The sequence below is a fragment of the Rhinolophus hipposideros genome (genome assembly GCF_964194185.1).
Source record: "Rhinolophus hipposideros genome assembly, chromosome: 3".
Taxonomy (NCBI): domain Eukaryota; kingdom Metazoa; phylum Chordata; class Mammalia; order Chiroptera; family Rhinolophidae; genus Rhinolophus; species Rhinolophus hipposideros.
The window spans coordinates 28,496,920-28,516,408 of NC_138049.1; the positions used below are offsets into that span (position 1 = coordinate 28,496,920).

At 38.3% G+C, this 19,489-nt stretch overlaps 1 protein-coding gene across 7 annotated transcripts in view; it reads left to right on the forward strand.

Annotated features, from left to right (window-relative positions):
* Positions 1–19,489, forward strand: part of SLC18B1 (solute carrier family 18 member B1) — a 33,804-nt gene that overhangs the window by 1,449 nt on the left and 12,866 nt on the right. For 2 of the 7 annotated variants that reach the window (XM_081034901.1, XM_081034902.1), the window contains exons 1-6: positions 4,573–4,770; positions 6,297–6,436; positions 11,335–11,430; positions 12,426–12,499; positions 13,773–13,920; positions 17,007–17,163. In XM_081034901.1, the coding sequence (XP_080891027.1) occupies positions 4,728–4,770; positions 6,297–6,436; positions 11,335–11,430; positions 12,426–12,499; positions 13,773–13,920; positions 17,007–17,163 (658 nt within the window). In that variant the 5' untranslated portion in view covers positions 4,573–4,727. Of the gene's footprint in view, positions 1–4,568; positions 4,771–6,296; positions 6,437–8,147; positions 8,423–10,973; positions 11,105–11,334; positions 11,431–12,425; positions 12,500–13,772; positions 13,921–17,006; positions 17,164–19,489 lie in introns of those variants that run through there. The other 5 variants (XM_081034906.1, XM_081034904.1, XM_081034905.1 and 2 more) reach the window with 5 other exon arrangements.

Below are 19,489 nucleotides of genomic sequence, written 5' to 3' on the forward strand. Positions count from 1 at the left end.
GCTTCCTGTGTCTCCAACCCAGCCGCCAGGGAGAGTATAGTGGTGTGACTCCCCTACCTATGGCTCCAAGGGTGTTCCTTTTTGGCCTCTCCATGTCCTGCGTTCTTGTGTGGGGAGCGGGACCAGAGACCCCGCCTGACACCCCACACAACATGTGGAAAGGTAAGAGAAGGCTTGTGGCAGCACTTGAAATGAGCACAATAAATAAATAATAAAAGGACTCCAAAAGGAGGATGAGAGAAAAGGAGAGGGTATTCCAAGTGGAAGGAAGACTAAGGGCAAAAGCAGTGATGCCTCCTTGGCTTTTTTGGAATTATCTTAACACGTTTGTATTTTTGAAAGAATGTGGTAAATAGTGTGTCACCAAATTTCCCATTATCTAAAATTAATAAGAGTTGATATGCTAAGCATATTAGTAGATTTCTTTCCCCCATGCCAAATATAGACATACATATATGTAAGGGAAGAGGCAGGGAATTTGGTAAAAACTCAGGAAACAAATGGGGAAAATAATCACTGCCAAACATTTATATAGGGGAAAATTAATTACCTTTTAGCTTATGCTGTGGTTGGTTTCTGTTTTCTAACAGCTCGTAATCTATTCTGTAGACTCAAGTATCATGGGCCTATTCCTTAATATTTCATGTTACGAATACCTTTTCTATTAGTTGTAAACCTCCCTCCTTAGAACTGTAACTGAGTGCTTTTTTAAAAATCCTATTTATATAACCAGTTCTAATCCCAAAAATGAAGTTAGAGAGTACACTGATGGTTCAAGGCTTCTTTGATATGGATTCTCCTAGTTCATTTGCTTAAGGTTACCTCTTCTCAATTTAAGATATAACCAAAGGTGGAACACAATATTAAGTAGAGCCTAATAGCTAGAGTCACTCTTATACCAGCAGATTATAATACTTACATAACGTACACAAATGTGCATCTGAAATAAATACGGAAAATAAATTCCAAAGTTTTAGGAACAATAAATAATAAGTAATTTTGTTTAGCAAAATTAGTAGTTAATGTGCTAAATTCTTGTCATATATTTTCTTCCTTGATCGTCATTGAAACCCTGTGGGGTAGTGGTGGTGTTAGCTCCCTTTAATAGGTAAAGAAAACAAGGCTTAGAGAGTTGCCCAAGATCACAAATGCAGAAGCTGGTGTTTGAGCGCAGAGGGCTGTAAAGCTCATGCTTCTAACCCTTCAGCCATTTGGGTGATTGTCCATATGTGGGAGGGAGATCACTGAGAATTCAAGGAACATTCTTTTTTTGTTTTTGTTTTTTTTAATTTTTATTGGGGACTATTGGGGAACAGTGTGTTTCTCCAGGGCCCATCAGCTCCAAGTCGTTATCCTTCAATGTAGTGGTAGAGGGCGCAGCTCACTGGCCCATGTGGGAATCCAACCGGCAACCCTGTTGTTCAGAGCTCAAGCTCTAACCAATTTAGCCATCCAGCTGCCCCAAGGCACACTCTTTACATCTCACATTTGGCAAAAATATTAGGTTGGTGCAAAAGTAATTGCGGTTTAAAAGGTTAACAATTGCAAAACCCACAATTACTTTTGCACCAACCTAATACAACTGGTTCTGCCTATTGTGCTAAAAATTTGCGTAGGTGGAGAAAGGATATTGCAGTAATAAGCAGAAGAGAGCAGTTGAAATTTGGGTTTCTGAATCATTTAAGAGTAGATGTCATATTAGTTTGCTGGAACTGCCATAACAAAGTATTACCAACTGTGTGATTTAAACAATATTGTCTCACAGTTCTAAAGACAAGAAGTCTGTGAGGTTTACCTGCAGGTTTAAGTCTGTCAGGAGAACATGTTTCATGCCTTTCTCCTAGCTTCCAGAAGTCTGCAAGGAATTTTGGTGTTCCTTGGCTTACGGCAGCATAACTCCTGTCTTCACATACGTTCTCCCTGTGTGCATGTCTATGTCCACATTTTTCCTTTTTATAAGGACACCAGTTATATTGGATTAGGGGCCCACCCTACTCCAGTATGACCTCAACTAATTACATGGAGAACAGCCCTATTTCCAAATAGGGTTTCAATATGAGATGCTGAAGGTTAAGATGGAAACATATTTCATGTGGGGAAAACAATTTTATCCATAACAGAGGTTAAAGAAGGAGGAGATATCGAACGGATTAAATGATAGGAAAGATCTTTGAGTTGAATTACAAAAAAAGTTTACTTGGATGACCACAGCTGGGAAGAAAAAACAGTCAGATTTTATATCTTGGAGTGGTAGGTCCCAACTGAGCTAAGTTGAAATTCCAGCTCACTTTGTGGCCTTTGTTTGGCAAATTACATACTTTTCTGAGTGAGTAAAATGGTGATAATACTGTAATATCTTTTGAGGATTAAATGAGATAGTCGTTTAAAGTATTTACTACTGTGCCTGTGAAGTAGTTTTTTACCTTATAAAAGAACTTGATGTGCAAAACATATGGAAATGTTTTTAAATGTTGTCTTTCTTCTGCCCCAAACAACCCATCATCTTACTAGCACAGTGGCTTGCATATTGGAGTCACTAAGTTAATGTCTACTAAATGAACTCAGCAAATGAATAAGTTTAAAAAAGTATCTGGGTAACATGGCATACCTAAAAGAAAGCTATATTGAGAACTGCTGTCGTAAATTAACATCTCTTGTGAGTTAGGTGAAGGTTTGGGGCATCCCAAAAAACTTGTAATTTGAAAACTTTTAAAATGTCCCTACCTCTGGGGGTAGACAATAAATCCAAAGGAAGGAAATGGAAGCTAAAAAATAGGAGACAACTCAGAAAAGATTATCCTGCTGCAGTTTAGGAATATATAGGTCTAGCCTTGGCATATGTAGCATGTAGTTTTGAACACACTGAAGAAAAATTAGTTGTAGCTGAAGATAATGTTTGGTCCAAAGAAGATAGGATTATATCCTATTATATCAAGGGAAGAATCAAAGGAGAAAGAAATTGGTAAGAGAGAAAATAATTTTTAAAAAATAAAAATGAATAAGATTAGAATAGATTAATAAAGACTGTAGGTAGTTTGTAAAGTTAATATGTAAGGACTTTTATTGGAAAACCCAGTTTATTAAGAAAAAAAAAGGTTGAGGAGAATGGGGAATGGGGCTAGGTTATTACATAGCTGAGTATGAAGCCTATGCCAGTACTTATATATTTTGAGGGTTTTGTGTGATTCTCATCTGAGTTTTCATAAGTCTTGCTAAGGATGTTTCCTCAGCCCTTATTTCTGTTGCTACCAGGTGCTACCTAAAGCTGTTTAGGTGCTATAGCTACTCGCTGTAGGGCTGATTCAGAATTCAGGGGAACTAAACATATTCAGGAAAATAATTAGGGATAAAGTTTATGAATAAACTAATTACAAAACAGCAACACAGGTAACTTATAAAAGAAATATAGAGTAGTTGCCAATAGAGCAAACCCTAAATTAGCATTAAATTTATTCACTGTGGTACAAGAAGCCGAGCATGTACTAGGAATCCAGACTTCCTATAAACTAGCTGCTTCCTATAAGCTAGCTCTGCTGTTATCTTTATAATGTTTCTTTTGAAAAACGGGTTCTAATGCTCTAAAATATGTTTGATAACTGCGGATCTTATTAGATACATAAAAAAAAAAGTCCTAGTCATATAACTGGTTCTAATCCCAACAATGAACTTAAAAGGCAGACTTCTGATTCAAGAATTCTTTACATAGATTGTCCTCTCTGTCATTTTCTGACTCTATACCCTTACTCAAAACACTTCTAATACCTGGCCAGTACCTCATCTGCAAAATGTAGTAGGGTGTTGAGTGAGATGGTTTTAAACACTTTTTTGGTTCTATGCCATCAGTTTGAAACAATTTTAACTTTCAGTAACTGTTGAACATCTACCTAGTCTGCGTATTTGCTTCTGATACCATATATAACTTCATCCACATGACAGTGAGCTATAGCTGATGCCTTTCGTCCTGTGTCTCCAGGTTAGAAGTGATCTCTATTTGTAAATGACAGTTGTTGCTTTTTAATGTTAGGGCCACTAAACATGTTCATTGTAGAAATTTTGGATGATACCATGACAATTATAGTTCTTTGCATGCAACATAATGACCCATGGCCAACATAAAACAAAAAAAGTAGATTTACTGGAAAGCTGTTGGATGGCTCATAGAATAAAAAAGTTTTGCTGAGCAATCCGGTTTGGGGAAAGGTTTGTAAGTTTATTAATGTCTGGCTTCAGTGATTACAACACTACATCATTTATCCACTGTGAAAAATAAGTCCCCTACAAAGAGTCGGTGTGAGCCTAATTTTCTAATTCACATTTGTATCTTTCAGTTTAGGTGCGGTCTATGTTTTGTGTCCACATATGCTTCCTTTCTTACTTTTAGTAGGAATCAACTTTACCCATTTTAAGGTAGAGGGTTCAGCTCTATGTAATATAGACTCGTTCCTTCTACTTTCATTTTATTTTTTCTCATACAGAATGAAAAAGGACATCATACCCAAGGTGGTGAATTTTGATAATACCCTGTGTCTTTAAAAAAGAAAAAACGGCCCCGCCTCTTCTGTCCTAGCGCCCGGGAGTGCTCGGAGGCTGCCCGGAGCCTCCCGCAGGCCGAGCGCTGCCAGCGGGTAATTGCGGGTGCGGCCGGCTGCGCACTCTCCGCCTGCTTATCTGCTTGTCCTCTCGCTGGAGGTCCAGTCCCAGGGCGAGAACGTGGACCCGCGAGGCGCATGGACGTGGCAGGGGACCCCGCGGGCCCTCGCCCCCCAGGAGGTAACCGAGAGGGCACTGCCAGGCCCGCCTCTTTGGCTTGGGTCCTGTGCCTTTATGGACGATTGAATTAGCTTTAGCTTGGTTTCTTTCCAAGGCGTTCGAAAAGACGGGGGCCTGACGGTGAGGTTTGGGTCAATGTTTCTTTCCTCTCTGAAAGGGGTGAAGTAGTATGGAACTAGGGATCTGTCGCTCCACGTTAGTACTGTGTGTTTAAGAGTGCATTCAGATAAGTATGCCATTAGACAGCATTACATTTTGAGTCCTCACTGGCGTCCCACTCTTTTTAACTTTCCTTCCTCAACTACTGCACATTTTTACAAAGATTCTTACGACGTCCTCAGGTGCACAGATTTTTCTGCAATGACAAATTGAAAAATAGAGCGAACCATGTTTTTGTTCCTTAAATTTCTTTTTTCTCCAAACCATTTCGTTAAAAAATGCCGATAGATTTGCTGGATGTTTGAAACTGAGTAATCAACCTGGTGTCTTAAAGTTTAGCCTTGGGAATGAGTATTAAATTAATCGATGAAAAAGATCAATCATTTGTGTAAAAAAATATATATTGATTTACGGATTTGTGAGACTTATATTTTCAGGAGCATGCCATTGTATTAATTTGTCAATTGAATGCTTTAGTTTGTTTTCTCCTACTTACACTTCTTTCAACTTCCGTACTGCCCTAGAATGCTTAAACAGCTAACATGGGGTGTCAGGTGGGGTGTCATGCGGGGTCTCAGCTCCTGCTCATCACATAAGAACCCAGGACATGGTGAGGACAAAAGGAACACCCCCGGAGTCATAGGTAGGGGAGCCATACCACTATAGTCTCCCTGGTGGCTGCGTTGCAGACACAGGAAGCAAACATCCGCCTGCACCCCAACAAGGGGTCTTCCTGCACCAGTCTCCCTTGCTAGCTCAGCCACCATCTTCTTGCTAGCCCCCATTTGCTGCTAGCGTAGCCACAGCAGTTATATTACTACCTAATGGCTCACTGGTTACAGCTGATGGCCAAGTAGCCACAGCTGATGGCCATTCAATCACAGCTGATGGGCATTTACTACCTGAGCCAGCACCTTTCCACATGAGGCCGAGAGCCTGGAAACTGCGCTCCTGGCTCTGTCCCCACAGAGGCCTTGTAGCACATGAAGCTACTGATAGTAACTGGAGAAATTACATTATGCTTCAATGAGCATTACCCTTTGGAGATCACTCTTTTCCTTCGTTCTTCTTGAACGAATGTATTAAACGTGAAAGAAACAGGCCTTATAGTGGACGCAAAACAGATTAGATGGTTTGATAAATTCTGCACTGAAATTCTAAGGGAATATGTAAATGAAAATGATGTTTTCAAAATTGCAGTGATGCATAAGAATTGTGTTACGATCAAATGTGCTATATTGAAAATAGCCTTAAGTTCTGCAAGTATTATTTTTAGAGTGTATCGTCTGTGCACAAAAGTAACATTTATGTACTTCAATCAGTAGTTCGTATTACATACTGGTAATTGTAATGTGTTTGCATTTAAGGTGATGGCCCTCCAGGAAGTGCAAGAGAGACACCCAGCCGGCTTTCCAGAGAACAGCTTTTTGTATTGATATCAGCAGGTTCCATTAACTTAGGTTCTATGATGTCCTATTCTATCCTTGGACCCTTTTTCCCCAAGGAGGTGAGACTTTTTTATAACCTCATGAACTCTTAATTTTAAAAAAAGCCTTTTGAGTTATTTTTTTTTTAAATATAGAAAATGTAAAGATCTGCATATAGTAAAGATGATGTATAGAACTTTCGCAAACAGAAGACTTCTTAAAGAATATTTGATACCAGAAAAAGAAAATTCAGTCAGAAAAAACATCATCTTGGGATGTAATTCACCTAAATGTAACTGACCTGCTGAGGATTACTTTGCTTACCATGGAGTTTGATTAATTTTTATTTGGCTTCTGCAATTGAGAAAAAGGGGGCTGCACTGAGTAATTGAGATTTTAATGTTACTGCAAAACATCTATGTTAAGACAGTCACTCCGTTTCCTGGAGTTTGGTTTATTAATATTTTGGAATTAAGAAGCCATGGTCCACTAAATTCCCTTTTCTGATTTGAATTTTCTTGTGGAATCTAGAGGATATGTTTGTGCCAAGGATTATTTTTGACTGGCTCCTTCAAATCATAGTCTTTTATATGATGTTAGGGTCTATAGATAATAGCACAGGCTTAAAGGGAATAAATGACATCTAGGGAATCTGCTGGGAATCTGGACGTTGATAGGATACAGTATGAAAGGAATGGTGCTGGCTTGGCTGAGTGGAAATAATATGCCTATGGGTTTTATACTTCGTGTTCTTTGCCAAAGTCTCAACTCAATGCACTGGCCCCTCTCAGTCCTCTGCTTTGATCACATGTAGTCTTCCATTCTGTGTGTGACAAAAGGGAATAAAAATGGCTTTTCTGCTAAAGAACAATCCGACTCTGCACCCATGCGCTGCTGTTTAGTTTTCCGTGTACTTTCCCACATACCCGTATTTATCTTCAGCTGCCCCATAGCATAGGCAGAACAGTGAAAATCTTAACCATGCTTCAAATGAAGAAACTGAGTCAGAAGTTGAGTGACTGGCCCAATCCAGTTCTGTTCACTGAATGGGAGTGGAGGGTTAATGACTTCCCACTCTGCGCTAAGCTGGGGGTGCTAGGGCAGAAATAAGGTCAGGAAAATGCCCCTCTCTTGTCTGTCCATTGGAAGTAAAAAAATATGAAAAAGAAATTACACAGTATTTGGACATCCTTAAAGAAAAAGATGTCCAAAATGTTATGAGACTCTAAGAGGAAGGGTTAATTTTGCTATGGTGGGGTGGGGGAGAGAAAAAGAAGAAGGCGTGGTACTGCAAGGGACTTCACAGGATACTTCACAGGATACATCAAAGGTGGTTTTTGAGAAATGGTAGTTCCCATGGTGAACAAGAGGCAGTGGTGTTCTAGGAAACAGCTTGAGATAGTCACAGGATTAGCACAGTTCTTGGCCAGCAGCAGACAACCTGGGGTGGAACAAGGTCTGAAAGGGGGCAGAGGATCGAGGAGGCAGGTTGGAGTTAGAATGCAAGCATCCTTCAGTGCATGGCAAAGGTTTATTCAGTGAGAAGTCATCAGATGTGTGAGCCAGACAGAGGAGTCTGGCCAGATGTGGGTTTTAGAAAAAAATGATGGGTGGGAGCCTATGGAATTAAGACAGAGGAGAACTGGTATATTTGCCAGCTCAGCTGGAACTCAAGTCGGCACAACTAACTTTAATTTCTTCTTAGTGGAATATAGACAAAGGAAAACCAGGCTGTGAGCTTGTGTTTTTATTTTTATTTTTTAAGTTTTTGATTGAGTTTTTTGCTCATAGGTGGGAAGGCTGAAGGAAAGAAGAATAGAGGCCTAGAAGAGAACATTCTGACTTTAAAAGGCGTAGATATGAAGAGTGGGCTCTTCATTTCTTACTAAAGCTGTTACAATTGTCTTCTCCTGGGAACCGTCCTGTTTCCATCTAGTCCTGTTTCCATCTACGATGGATGTCAGCTTGCAGGGGGTTGCTGTTGCTGTTCTGTTCCCACCTATGATGAATGTGAAGTGCTTATAGCCTGCAGGTGCAGCGCGAGCCAGAGGATTCAGACCCAAGTGGTAAATGTTTAAGCTCGCTCCTGCCAGCTTCCAAGCCCACTCCTGTTAACTCTTTACTTGTCTCATCACATCTTAATTGACTCCTTTGAGGTACCTGTTTTAGTTTGCTAGGGTTGTCATGACAGAGTACGACATACTAGGTGTCGTAAATCACAGAAATGTACGGTCTCACAATTCTGGAGGCTAGCTCTCTGGAGCAACGTGTCAGTTCCTCCTGTGGGCTCTGAGGGAAGGTTCAGTTCCAGGCCTCTCTCCTTGGCTTGGTGGTAGCTGACTGCTCCCTGTGTCTCTTCATGTGGGCTTCCCTCTATGCATATCTGTGTGTCCAAACTTCCCCTTTTTTTATAAAGATACAATTATTTCGGGTTAGATCCTACCTGCTGACCTAATTTCAACTTGACAGTGAAAGGCTCTCTCCTCAAATAAGGTCACATTCTGAGGTGTACTGGGAGTTAGGACTTCAACATGTGAAGTCGGAGAGACACAATTCAACTCATAACACGACCTGACCTTTGTGTAGTAGAAATGTCAGCTTCATGTTCCAGCCTACGTAGAGCACAGCCTTTGGCAAGGATGCCATTAAAGATACCTTTTATCATGAAATCTCTCTTGTCTGCATACCATTATCTCATGTGGTTATTAGTCACAGTTGGGGAATAGCTAATTCTGAATCCCATAGAATTATGGACTTAAATCTTGCCCAAGTAATTACTGCTGTGGGTTCAACCTCTCCACACTCTCCTGCCACCAGGTACTTAAAGACTGCATATCAGAGGGGACTTCCTGGAGTAAGGGGGCCCTTCCTAAAGTGGAACTGAGAATAAGAGTTCACCTATCCAGTTTCCTGTGGTATAATGCTATGAAAAATAGGGTTTATTTAAAGAGACACAGTCTGACATGAAACGAACATTTTTGAAGACAAAGAAGACAAAGATTGAATGATGATTGTAACATTACGTGGGAATCAATAGTATAAATTTTTAACTTAAAATTGTGTTTAGGGAGAAAAGGTAAAGAAAGGAGATTATAGCTGTCATAGAGAATGGATTTTAAAGAGTGTAAGAGTGTTTGTGCATGCACATGCATTTCTATATTAAGAGTAAAGTTATTTGCAAAAAAGCTGGAGCTCTGGTGAAAGGATGACTCTAAATTGGATCTTCCAATAATAAATATTCACTCCTGGCTCCTGGTACAATGCCTGACACATAGAAAGTGCTCAATAAATGAGCACTGATAGCCTGAGAAGATAGAGAATTATGTAGTTCAGGCTTTACACTTCACGGTATTCCGAGCTGCTCATCCTACCTTTTTTTCTTTCTTTTCTTTTCTTTTTCTTTTTTTTTCTTTTTTTTTTTTTGTGTGTGTGTGTGGTAACAATACAACGTGAGCTCATCTTGCTTAACAGAAATTTCATATCCAATGAGCAATAATTCCCCCACTGCCCCCTCCCTGAAGCTCCTGATAACCACCATTTTATTCAACATAAACTAAAAAGCTTCTTTATAGCAAAGGAAACAACCAACAGAGTGAAAAGGCAATCTACAGAATGGGAGAAAATATTTTCAAACCATCTATTAGATAAGGGGTTAATATCCAAAATATAAAAATCTCCTATAACTGAATAACAAAAATCCAAAGAACTTGATTAAAAAATGGGTAAAGGACTTGAATAGACATTTCTCTAAAGAAGACACACAAATGGCCATCAGGTATATGGAAAGGTGCTCAAGGTCAATAATCATCAAGAAAATGCAGGTTAAAATCACAATAAAATATCATCTAACACCTGTTAGAATGACTATTACTGAATAAACAAGAGATAAAAAGTGTTAGTGAGGATGTGAAGAAATTGGAACCCGTATTCACTGTTGGTGGGAATGCAGACTGGTGCAACCATTATGGAAAAGTTAGAAGGGTCCTCAAAACATTAAAAATAGAACTACCACATAATCCAGCAATCAACCTATCTGCTACGAATTGAAAGCAGAGTCTCAAAGAGATATTTACAGCCCCATGTTCACTACAGCATTCACAATAGCTGATATAGAAAAACCCAGATTTCGATTGACAGATAAATGGATAGAGAAAATGTAGCATATATTGTTGCCTTACAGCTGCCTTACAGCGTTGTCCCATTTCTCTACTTTTGATTTTGTTGTCTGTACTTTTGCTGACAAATCAAGAAACCATTGCCAAGACCAATGTCAAGAAGTACCTTCCCTGTTTTTAGCTTGAGGAGTTTAATGGTTTCAAGTCTTATGTTTAAGTCTTTAATTTGTTTTGAGTCGATTTTGTGAATGGTGTAAGACAGGGGTCCAATTTCATTCTTTTTTATATGGATATCTAGTTTTTTCCACAACATTTCTTAAAGAGGCTGTATTTTGCCCCTTGTGTGTCCTTAACACTCTTGGGAAAAATCAATTGACCATAGGTGTGTGGGTTTATTTCTGGGCTCTCTATTCTGTTCCATTCATCTATCTGTTTGGAGTTATGCCAGTGCCATACTGTTTTAATTACTACAGGTTGATAATTTTTTTATTATTAATTTCAGGTGTACAAAACAACGTAATGATTAGACATTTATACACCTCACATGTAATTTATTTTTGAAATCAGGAAGAGTGATGCCCCTAACTTTGTTGTTTCTCAAGATCATAAAGCTAACAATTCTTTATAAACATGGTGAGTGTATTATTTTCATGTCAAAGTCTAGGTTTAGTCTTAGTTTCCCTAAACCTAGTTTCCCCAGGTTTAGTTTTAGTTTCCCTTCTTCTCTCTGTTTATTTCAGAATAATTTTTGAAATTGTTACACAGATAAATGTTACAAGATGATGATGCTCTGATCTAATATCTCCATTTTTCCACATTGATTTTGTCTTTCAAATACGGTTTTCTTTTCAATTTCTTTAAAGGCTGAAAAGAAAAAAGCCAGCAATACAGTTATCGGTATGATCTTTGGATGTTATGCTTTGTCTCAATTGCTGGCATCTTTGGTATTTGGAAAATATGTAAGTATTAAAGTTTATATGTACGTTTTAATTTTAAAAAATTATGTAATGAGTTATTCTACTTTATTACTCTAGAATTTATAATGATACAGAAATAACCACCGTTATATTGTATGAATTGTGCCATTGTTGACAGTTCTATTCTTAGGGTTAATTTATTTTTAACTTTTCATATTTGTAAGGAATGTATATATATATTTTTATTATATTAAAGAATTATTATCTTGTTAGATGGGCGGGGGCGGGGGGGGGGGTTGGGGATAAGGGGAAAGGTGAAGGGATTAGGAAGCAGCTGGTAACCACAAGATGTCCTCAGGGTTTTCTGAAAATTAATTTGGGGAACTTATTCAATAATGTTGTAAAGATTTTATTGGGTATCCGATGGACATGCGTCCTATTTGGGAGACCACCTCAGAGATAATGTGGATGCTTGATCATGGCATTGTACACCAGAAGCTAAACATTAATGAATGCCAACTATAATTTTATATATATAATGTGATGGCTCGGTGTGAGGTCGGAGGGATAATGGATGGGGGGAGGGGGGTTCACAGTGTGAGGGATATAAATGATGAACGTCTAAGTATTACCTTGTCTTGTACACCTGAAACTAATAAAAATAAATAAATAAATAAATAAAAATAAAGACACCATTGGCTCTGTCATCAAAACGCCAAGTGGTTTATATATAATCTATCCAGAAGGATCAAGCTACCCATTTGAGGTAAAGTTTTCCCTTATTATATCAATAGCATAAGCATCCAACCAACTTAACTAATGTTAAAATTTACTTGTTTTAATATTTAATGTTTTTCTTGAAAATGTTTAAATAAATTAGTAAAAGTTCCAGTTTCAAAAAAAAAATTATTATCATTATATTAACTGTTCATATCTTCCTCAAATTATATATTTTCTGATAAGTGGATTTGTTTATTTCAGTATTACTTGTAGCAATCATCAGTTTACCACTTTTCTTTGTGATTTCTTTATTATAGCTTGTACATATTGGAGCAAAATTTATGTTTGTAGCAGGACTGTTTGTCTCAGGAGGAGTTACGATTCTCTTTGGGTAAGCCATGTTCTGATATGTCTATGTCTAGAAGCTTCATTATTTGTCTTCAGTTTAAAATATTAATGGATTCTTTATATCAGTCAGTACCACTGATTGTTGAGTGCCTGGCATGTGACTAACAGTGAAGGGAGTTGGGTGATGTAGGAAACAGGACGAGTGACACTGATCTTAAGAAAAGAGTCCTTTAGGGAATCATCGATAAGCTGGCCACTTAATCTATTCCTTAGGGCTCCTGTGACTGTGAGTGATGGAAACTTAACTCACATTTCTGAATTACAGAAATTTTTTTGGCTTAGGAAAGTGTATTTCTTACCTAGAGAATTAGCTGAAGAACATCAGGAAACATATGTTAAGATAATGTCCCCAGAAGTCTTTCTCAAGTTCATGGTTTTGTTTTCCTTTTCTTATGCTTTGTTCTGGGATAAACACCCCTTGTGGTGGCAAAGTGGCCCCAGCAGGTCCCATCTAAGAATGCTGTTTTCCTAAGGCTTCTATTGAGTCACAGAATGGAGTCCCATTGGCCTGATCTTTGTTGATGACCCATCTCTGCATCAAGGTCACTGTAGCCAGGGGAAGAGAATGCTGTGATTGGCCAGGCCTCAGTCACGTGCTCACTTCTAAGCACAGGAGCAGAACGGTTTCCCCTACTGCTACGTCAAGAAAAATGGACAGTAAGGCAAATTAGCTATGACAATTCTTAAACTTAGTGTCCTTTAAACCAGCAGCACAGTGGCAAATCATATGGAAGAGCTTATGCAAGCTCTTGGGGAAAATAGAGGAGTGATAAGAATTTCATAAGGTTATGATGAAGTAAACACAGGAAAACCTTCCTATCAAAGTAAATGTTTTTAAAACTTTTCTTTGTGTGTGTGTGTGTGAGGGGGAGGAGTCTTCTGTTTTCTGCATTCATTCTTTTTTTTGAGGGTTTGAGCCCCACGGCGGGGTGTGGGGGGGATATTGGTTCTTGTCAGAGTGATTCTATCTATATATTTCAAAAAGCCTATTTAGTATTATCATTTAAGTTATCGATTATGTCAGCAGAAAAGGGCAACTAAGTTCTCATTATACCTCAAATTGTTACTAAAAAAATGTAATTTTTTTTCTACTCAAAGTATATAACAAAGCAACTTTTTAAAAAAATTCATATTCTAAAGAGATTTATTCTAATAACTATGGATGAGGTACTACTCTTTTCAGTGAGTACAGTTACAAGGAAAAAAACTAAAAACCAACCTGGCATTTAAGAATTATTTTATTCATTCTCTTTTAGTTTATTGGACCAAGTTCCAGAAGGACCAATATTTATTGCTATGTGTTTTCTGGTGAGAGTAACAGATGCAATAAGCTTTGCTGCAGGAATAACTGCGTCTTTTTCTATCCTCGCAAAGACTTTTCCAAATAATGTGGCCACGGTATTGGTACGTATTTTATAATTTTTTTTCCTATTTTCCTTTTAATGTATGCTAAACTATATATTTTTTTACCTTCCAAGTTAAAGCCGGGGTCCATTTTACTAGCCCCACTTTTTTCTGCAATCTGTGTTTGTTACCTTTTGCTCTAATTTGTACTTCCAGCACCAGGCTGTCAAAAATTATACCATTAGTCTTACGTAGGTCTCTTCCTGGGCTTAGAATCCCCTGATGGGCAGTTTAATAGGTAAATGTGGTCCAAGCCACATATTCTGTATACGACTTTTTTTTTTTAATCTCTCTAGTAGTATTTTGCTCTGTAATAGTATTTTGTTCTCTCTGTAGCCTAGATTGGGGGGTCTGCAGCTTGAAGCTCTCCTATACTTTAGAAAATAGCTATCTTTAATGGCCAAACACTTGATTTATACTAGAGTCCTTCCTCCACTTTCCACAGACTCGGGGAAGGGATCTTAAGAGATCAGCTTGAAGTCCATAGCTTCTTCTGTGCTGTCTGTCTGAGGAGCGTACTCTTCTTTTGTCATAAAAACCCAGACCCCGGGAGCATGGTACTGATGTACATTCTCATATATTGCCTCGGTGCCTCGGCATGTGGTGTTAGTGATATGCCAGATTCCTGTCCCAGCTCTTGGCTACTGCCTCCCTGACAACTGGCAGGCATTCCCAGAGCTCTCTACTTGAACCTGTGCACCCCTGAAGGACCCGGGTTTGCACAGCAGACCAGATGTCACCTCAGAGCACATAATTGTCCTCTAGACCTTGGGTCCAGTCAGCTTAGTTCCAAGGATCCCTCATTTACCCATATTAATACTATATTTTGGAAGTTTTGACTATCAAATAAATTATTTGCTATGTAGACAGATAATATTCCAACTTTTTATTCAGCATATACATACAGAGGTGCCAAAAATATATATACACATTTTAAGAAAGGAAAAAACTGTATTAAAATTGTAATACTCAGTGTGTACCGATAACAGAAGATGAAAACAAGTGACGTTTGATTTCTGCAGTTACAAGAGGTGCTCAAAGTGGTTACCATCAGCGTAATTTTAATAGTTGTTTTCCTTTCTTAAAACGTGTATACATGTTTTTGGCACCCTGTGTATGTAGGTTCATTTTAGGTTCTTTAGCCATTTGGTGTACACCGGTGGCCGTTGTGACAGGGATACTGTTTACATTTCCCAGAAATATATTTCTCAAAAAGAATTCAGAAAACTGGTCCATTGACATGCTCTGTAAAGCAGGGTCCTGTGGCCAAACATGTTTGGAGTGCACATATGCTGTCCAGTTCACATTAGTGTGTTAAAGCTCGAGAAATTCTATAGTAGAGATACTTTATTTAATGTTCCAAAACTCAATTTGACTATAGAACCACTTTTGAATCTTAAAAAACTTGGGTTCTGTGGAACATTCTGGAAAGTGCTACTCAAGAAATTCCTGTGATGATGATCTCAACTATGATCCAGCAGTCCAAGGGATTCTCTGACCAGCTCAGGACACCAGTACTGGCATGCCAAGTTACTATACAAAACCGCAGCCAAAAGGTAACATACCTAACACGGCGGTTTGTCTGGATGACCTTGTCATGATTAGATGTACAATTCCTATGTTCTTCACGAAACATTGAAAGTTAATTGATGGACTATTTTAGCGTCTCCTGTGAGGTCTAAGGATGTAAGGTTGCAAGTCACAGTTTTTCGTTTAAAGCTCTCAGCTTGATTTAAAATGGTGCAATTTTTGTAAGATTTCTGTAACAGTAAACTTTTTTCATAGCACTGTTTTGTTTAACTTGAACCAAAAAAGAGTTTTACATGATACAAAATTCAAAAGTTACAAAAGAAAATATAGTGAATGTATTCTATATATTACCATTCCTCAGCTTTCATAGATACCTGTTGTCCAGGCACCCAGTCCAGCATTACTCTCCCAGAAGGCGGCAGATATTACAGTTTTCTTCCAAAGAGATTCCGTGTATTTATGTACACACGTACCTACGTACACACACACACACACACACACACATATGCACACACTGAAAGACAGCATGAGTCCCTACATTTTCTTTACATTAAGCATACTCTCTCCACTGCTTAGTCTTGCTGATTACACTAAAGATGGAATCATCTTGGAGATCATCCTATACCTAAATATGAAAAGTTTCTTACTTTGCTTCCCTTTAATGGCTATATAGTACTTCACTGTATGGCTATAACCTAGTTTACTTAAGTTGATGAATATTTAGATTGTTGACATCTTTTGCTATTACAAATAGTGGTTCAGACATAAGCTTGTACATACGCGTATACCATATCACATCTTTATATCTATCCCTGTAATCTCCCAGAAGTGGCATTCTTGGTCAGAGAATGTGTGCATTTATAGTCATCAGTTTGCCAAATTGCCCTTCATTATTCACTCACCAGCAATGCACAAAAGTGCTTCTTTCCTCACATTCTTGGCAGCATAAAGAGTTTGATGGGTGATAGGTGAATCTTGGTATCTTATGCTTTAAAAGTTAATTTTGTTTAAAAGTGAGAGTGAGCTTCTTTTTATATTATATGCCTAAGAGCTTTGTATTTCGTTTTATGTGTCAACAGTCAATTTATAGCATTTGACCATTTTCCTATTAAGTTTTTCTTTTTTTTTTCCGCATTGCTAAAATGTATCTCTTGATATATTTGGGAAATTAGTCCTTCATCACTATTTTTTCTCTATTCTTCATTTGTCTTTTGATGTGTTTTGCCATACATTGTTTTTCCTATTTTCATGTAATCAGATTTATCAATCTTTTCTTTTGTGTTTCCTGAGTTTTTGTATCATAATTAGAAAACCTTCCCCACCATAGGAATTAAAAAATAAAAAACTCCATATTTTATTTTTTTAGTACTTATATGATTTCAATATGTATGTTTAAATTTTGGGTCTGTCTTGGCAAGTGTGTGTGTGTGTGTGTGTGTGTGTGTGTGTAAATTGTGAGATGCATAGAACTGTTTTCAGATAGTGCCCATTAAATTTTTATTTGTTAATTTTTCAAACAAAATATATTAACTCAGTTCTTTTTTCCCCATTTTTAGGGAAGTCTTGAGATATTTTCTGGACTAGGACTCGTGCTAGGGCCTCCTCTAGGCGGCTTGTTGTATCAATCCTTTGGCTATGAGGTGCCTTTTATTTTTCTGGGCTGCATAACTTTGCTGATGGTACCACTCAACATGTGTATTCTACCTAATTATGGTAAGACCACATTTATTATTCATTTTAAGATTCTTTAAGTATTTGTATGCCTTTGTTGGAGACCAATTTAACATATACTCATTTTTATTTTACATAATCAATAATAGATTTGAAGAGCACTGTGAAATAACTGATTCTCTTTTTAGAAACGTTGCTATAGATGTTTATATGTAGTAAGTTTATAAGAATTTCTATGTATCATAAATTCTTTCTGACCTTTAGACAAGCAAATGTTTCATTTCTGATCATAAAACGTCGCCACATGCAGTGCCAACTGGAAGTAATCTTGGACGTAATTAAATATTCAGAATGACAAGTTACCACGCACCACATATGGCACCAACCTTCTTGCAAGGCTATATAAGACAGGAGGGCAAAGTCACAGCTTCCTCCCCAGAAGCCCTTGTAGCTGTATGTGTAATACACCCTAGGTGCAAGGACACAGGGCCACATCAGGCAGTAATGAAAGTCATCCCGGCTTCAAAGCTTCATGCCCCATGGGTGTTAACCTATTCTGTAATGACTCCATGGGCATAGCTGCCAGGGTCTCCACGAAGGACGTAGGGGGAGCAAGGCAGCACGCTCAGGGACGCACAAATACTCCATTCGGTGTTTGTGGTTTGCTTGTAGTTCCTTCTGTACAGATGAAATTTACCAGGTCAGGATCATTTTTATTATGAGCAAGATGGCCGACTAACGTGCTTGGCATTTTACCCTTATCAGATTACTAGGGGAATAGAGCTAGAGAGTTCACTGGAGACGAGAGAGCTAGAGATGGTTGCTATAGGGGCACCATCACCCTGAAACACGACGATGCCTGTCCTCTTTCTAATGCCCGTAACACCTTAACAAGGAGCTATTCTATAGGCCTGCATTCCGAGCAGTGCTCAGACTTGCTTCAAAGATGAGCACTTGGCTGATGATTAAGAAACTGACACCGGGTCAGATTCTTATGCAGCAGGGGGAAAGAGTTTGTGAGCGCTTTACCACACCATTTAAGGAAAAAAGATTTTGCTTACGAACTAATGGTAGGACATAGTATTTAGAACATCTGTGATTAGGTGCTGGGCTGGCCCCAACATCTGTTATCCTGGAGTCCCAGCCTGCTCTTCTGATTTCCTCCCCTTACCTCCACAGATTGGTGTATTTTGCAGCCCCCTCTCATTGCCATCAGCCTAGTTGCTTGGTACTTATTTCTCTTCATTTCTGCTATTCCTCAATTAAAATTTCCCTGCATCTTCACTGAACTTAACAAAGGCCCAGCTAACTATATATATATTTTTATGAACAAAATGGTTTGACAAACTTGCTGTTTATGTATAGAAAGATCTTAGTGAGATTGAATGGAAAAAACTGGTGTAAAAATATCTAAGATTGATCATCTTAAAGCTGTAAATACTGATCTAAATGTTGCCATTAAGGAGTGCTTTCTAAAATTATTGTTTAGGAGGGCTTGTAAGTAGAAGCTAGAAAATTAAATCCTTTATTTTGATGATATTGGCAGAATTTCGTGTTCTACTCCACTCCTTTACCTCCTTCTAGACCCATGGACAATGTGGCTTTAGCTTTGGATGGCTACGTCAGCTTTGGTTCTGACCTCTCCCTCATCCTTTATATCTGCTCTCCAAGTCCCTTTTTCTGTACTGCTCTAAAGAAATGTTTTTAAAACACAGTCATGGACGTTAATGCTCTTATTGAAAATCCCTAAATTTATAAAATATGAGCTTTTTTCTGAAAGCCATTAAGTGCTGTTCTTAGATTTTAGCAGAGGAGTCACATGAGCTGGAATATTTCCCCCTCCAACTACCTAACTCGTACATACCCTTCAAAACTTAATTTGTATTACCTCTTTTGGGAAATTTTTCTGAACGTTCTCAATCATTGGACTAAATGCTGAGTAAGTTGTGCTGCAGTGCTCAGTATTTTTCCTGCCCCCCTCACACCTGGGGGATACCCCACATCCTTCCCCACTTCCCCATCTTTACCAGTAGCTTATTTGGCAGGCATTACCAACCATGGAGCCACATCCCTCTTAGAAGAGTATATCAGATTGCGGGGAGCAGAGAGAGTACCTGAGTAGTTTGGAAAAGCTCTCCAGGCGATTCTGCCATGTGTCTCTTGAAGCAGATATCACCCTAAGTTTTTATTACTTAAGCTTTTTCAACAGCTTAATTAAATTTAGTATGTGTTTGTTTTCATGGACATTTTTATGTATTATTTTGATAACCCCCTTTTCCACTTTGGATTTAGAGAAGGGGAACATTTATGCCATAATACCTTGTCTTACACCATAAATCCATAATACCTTTTATATGCACAATAAACG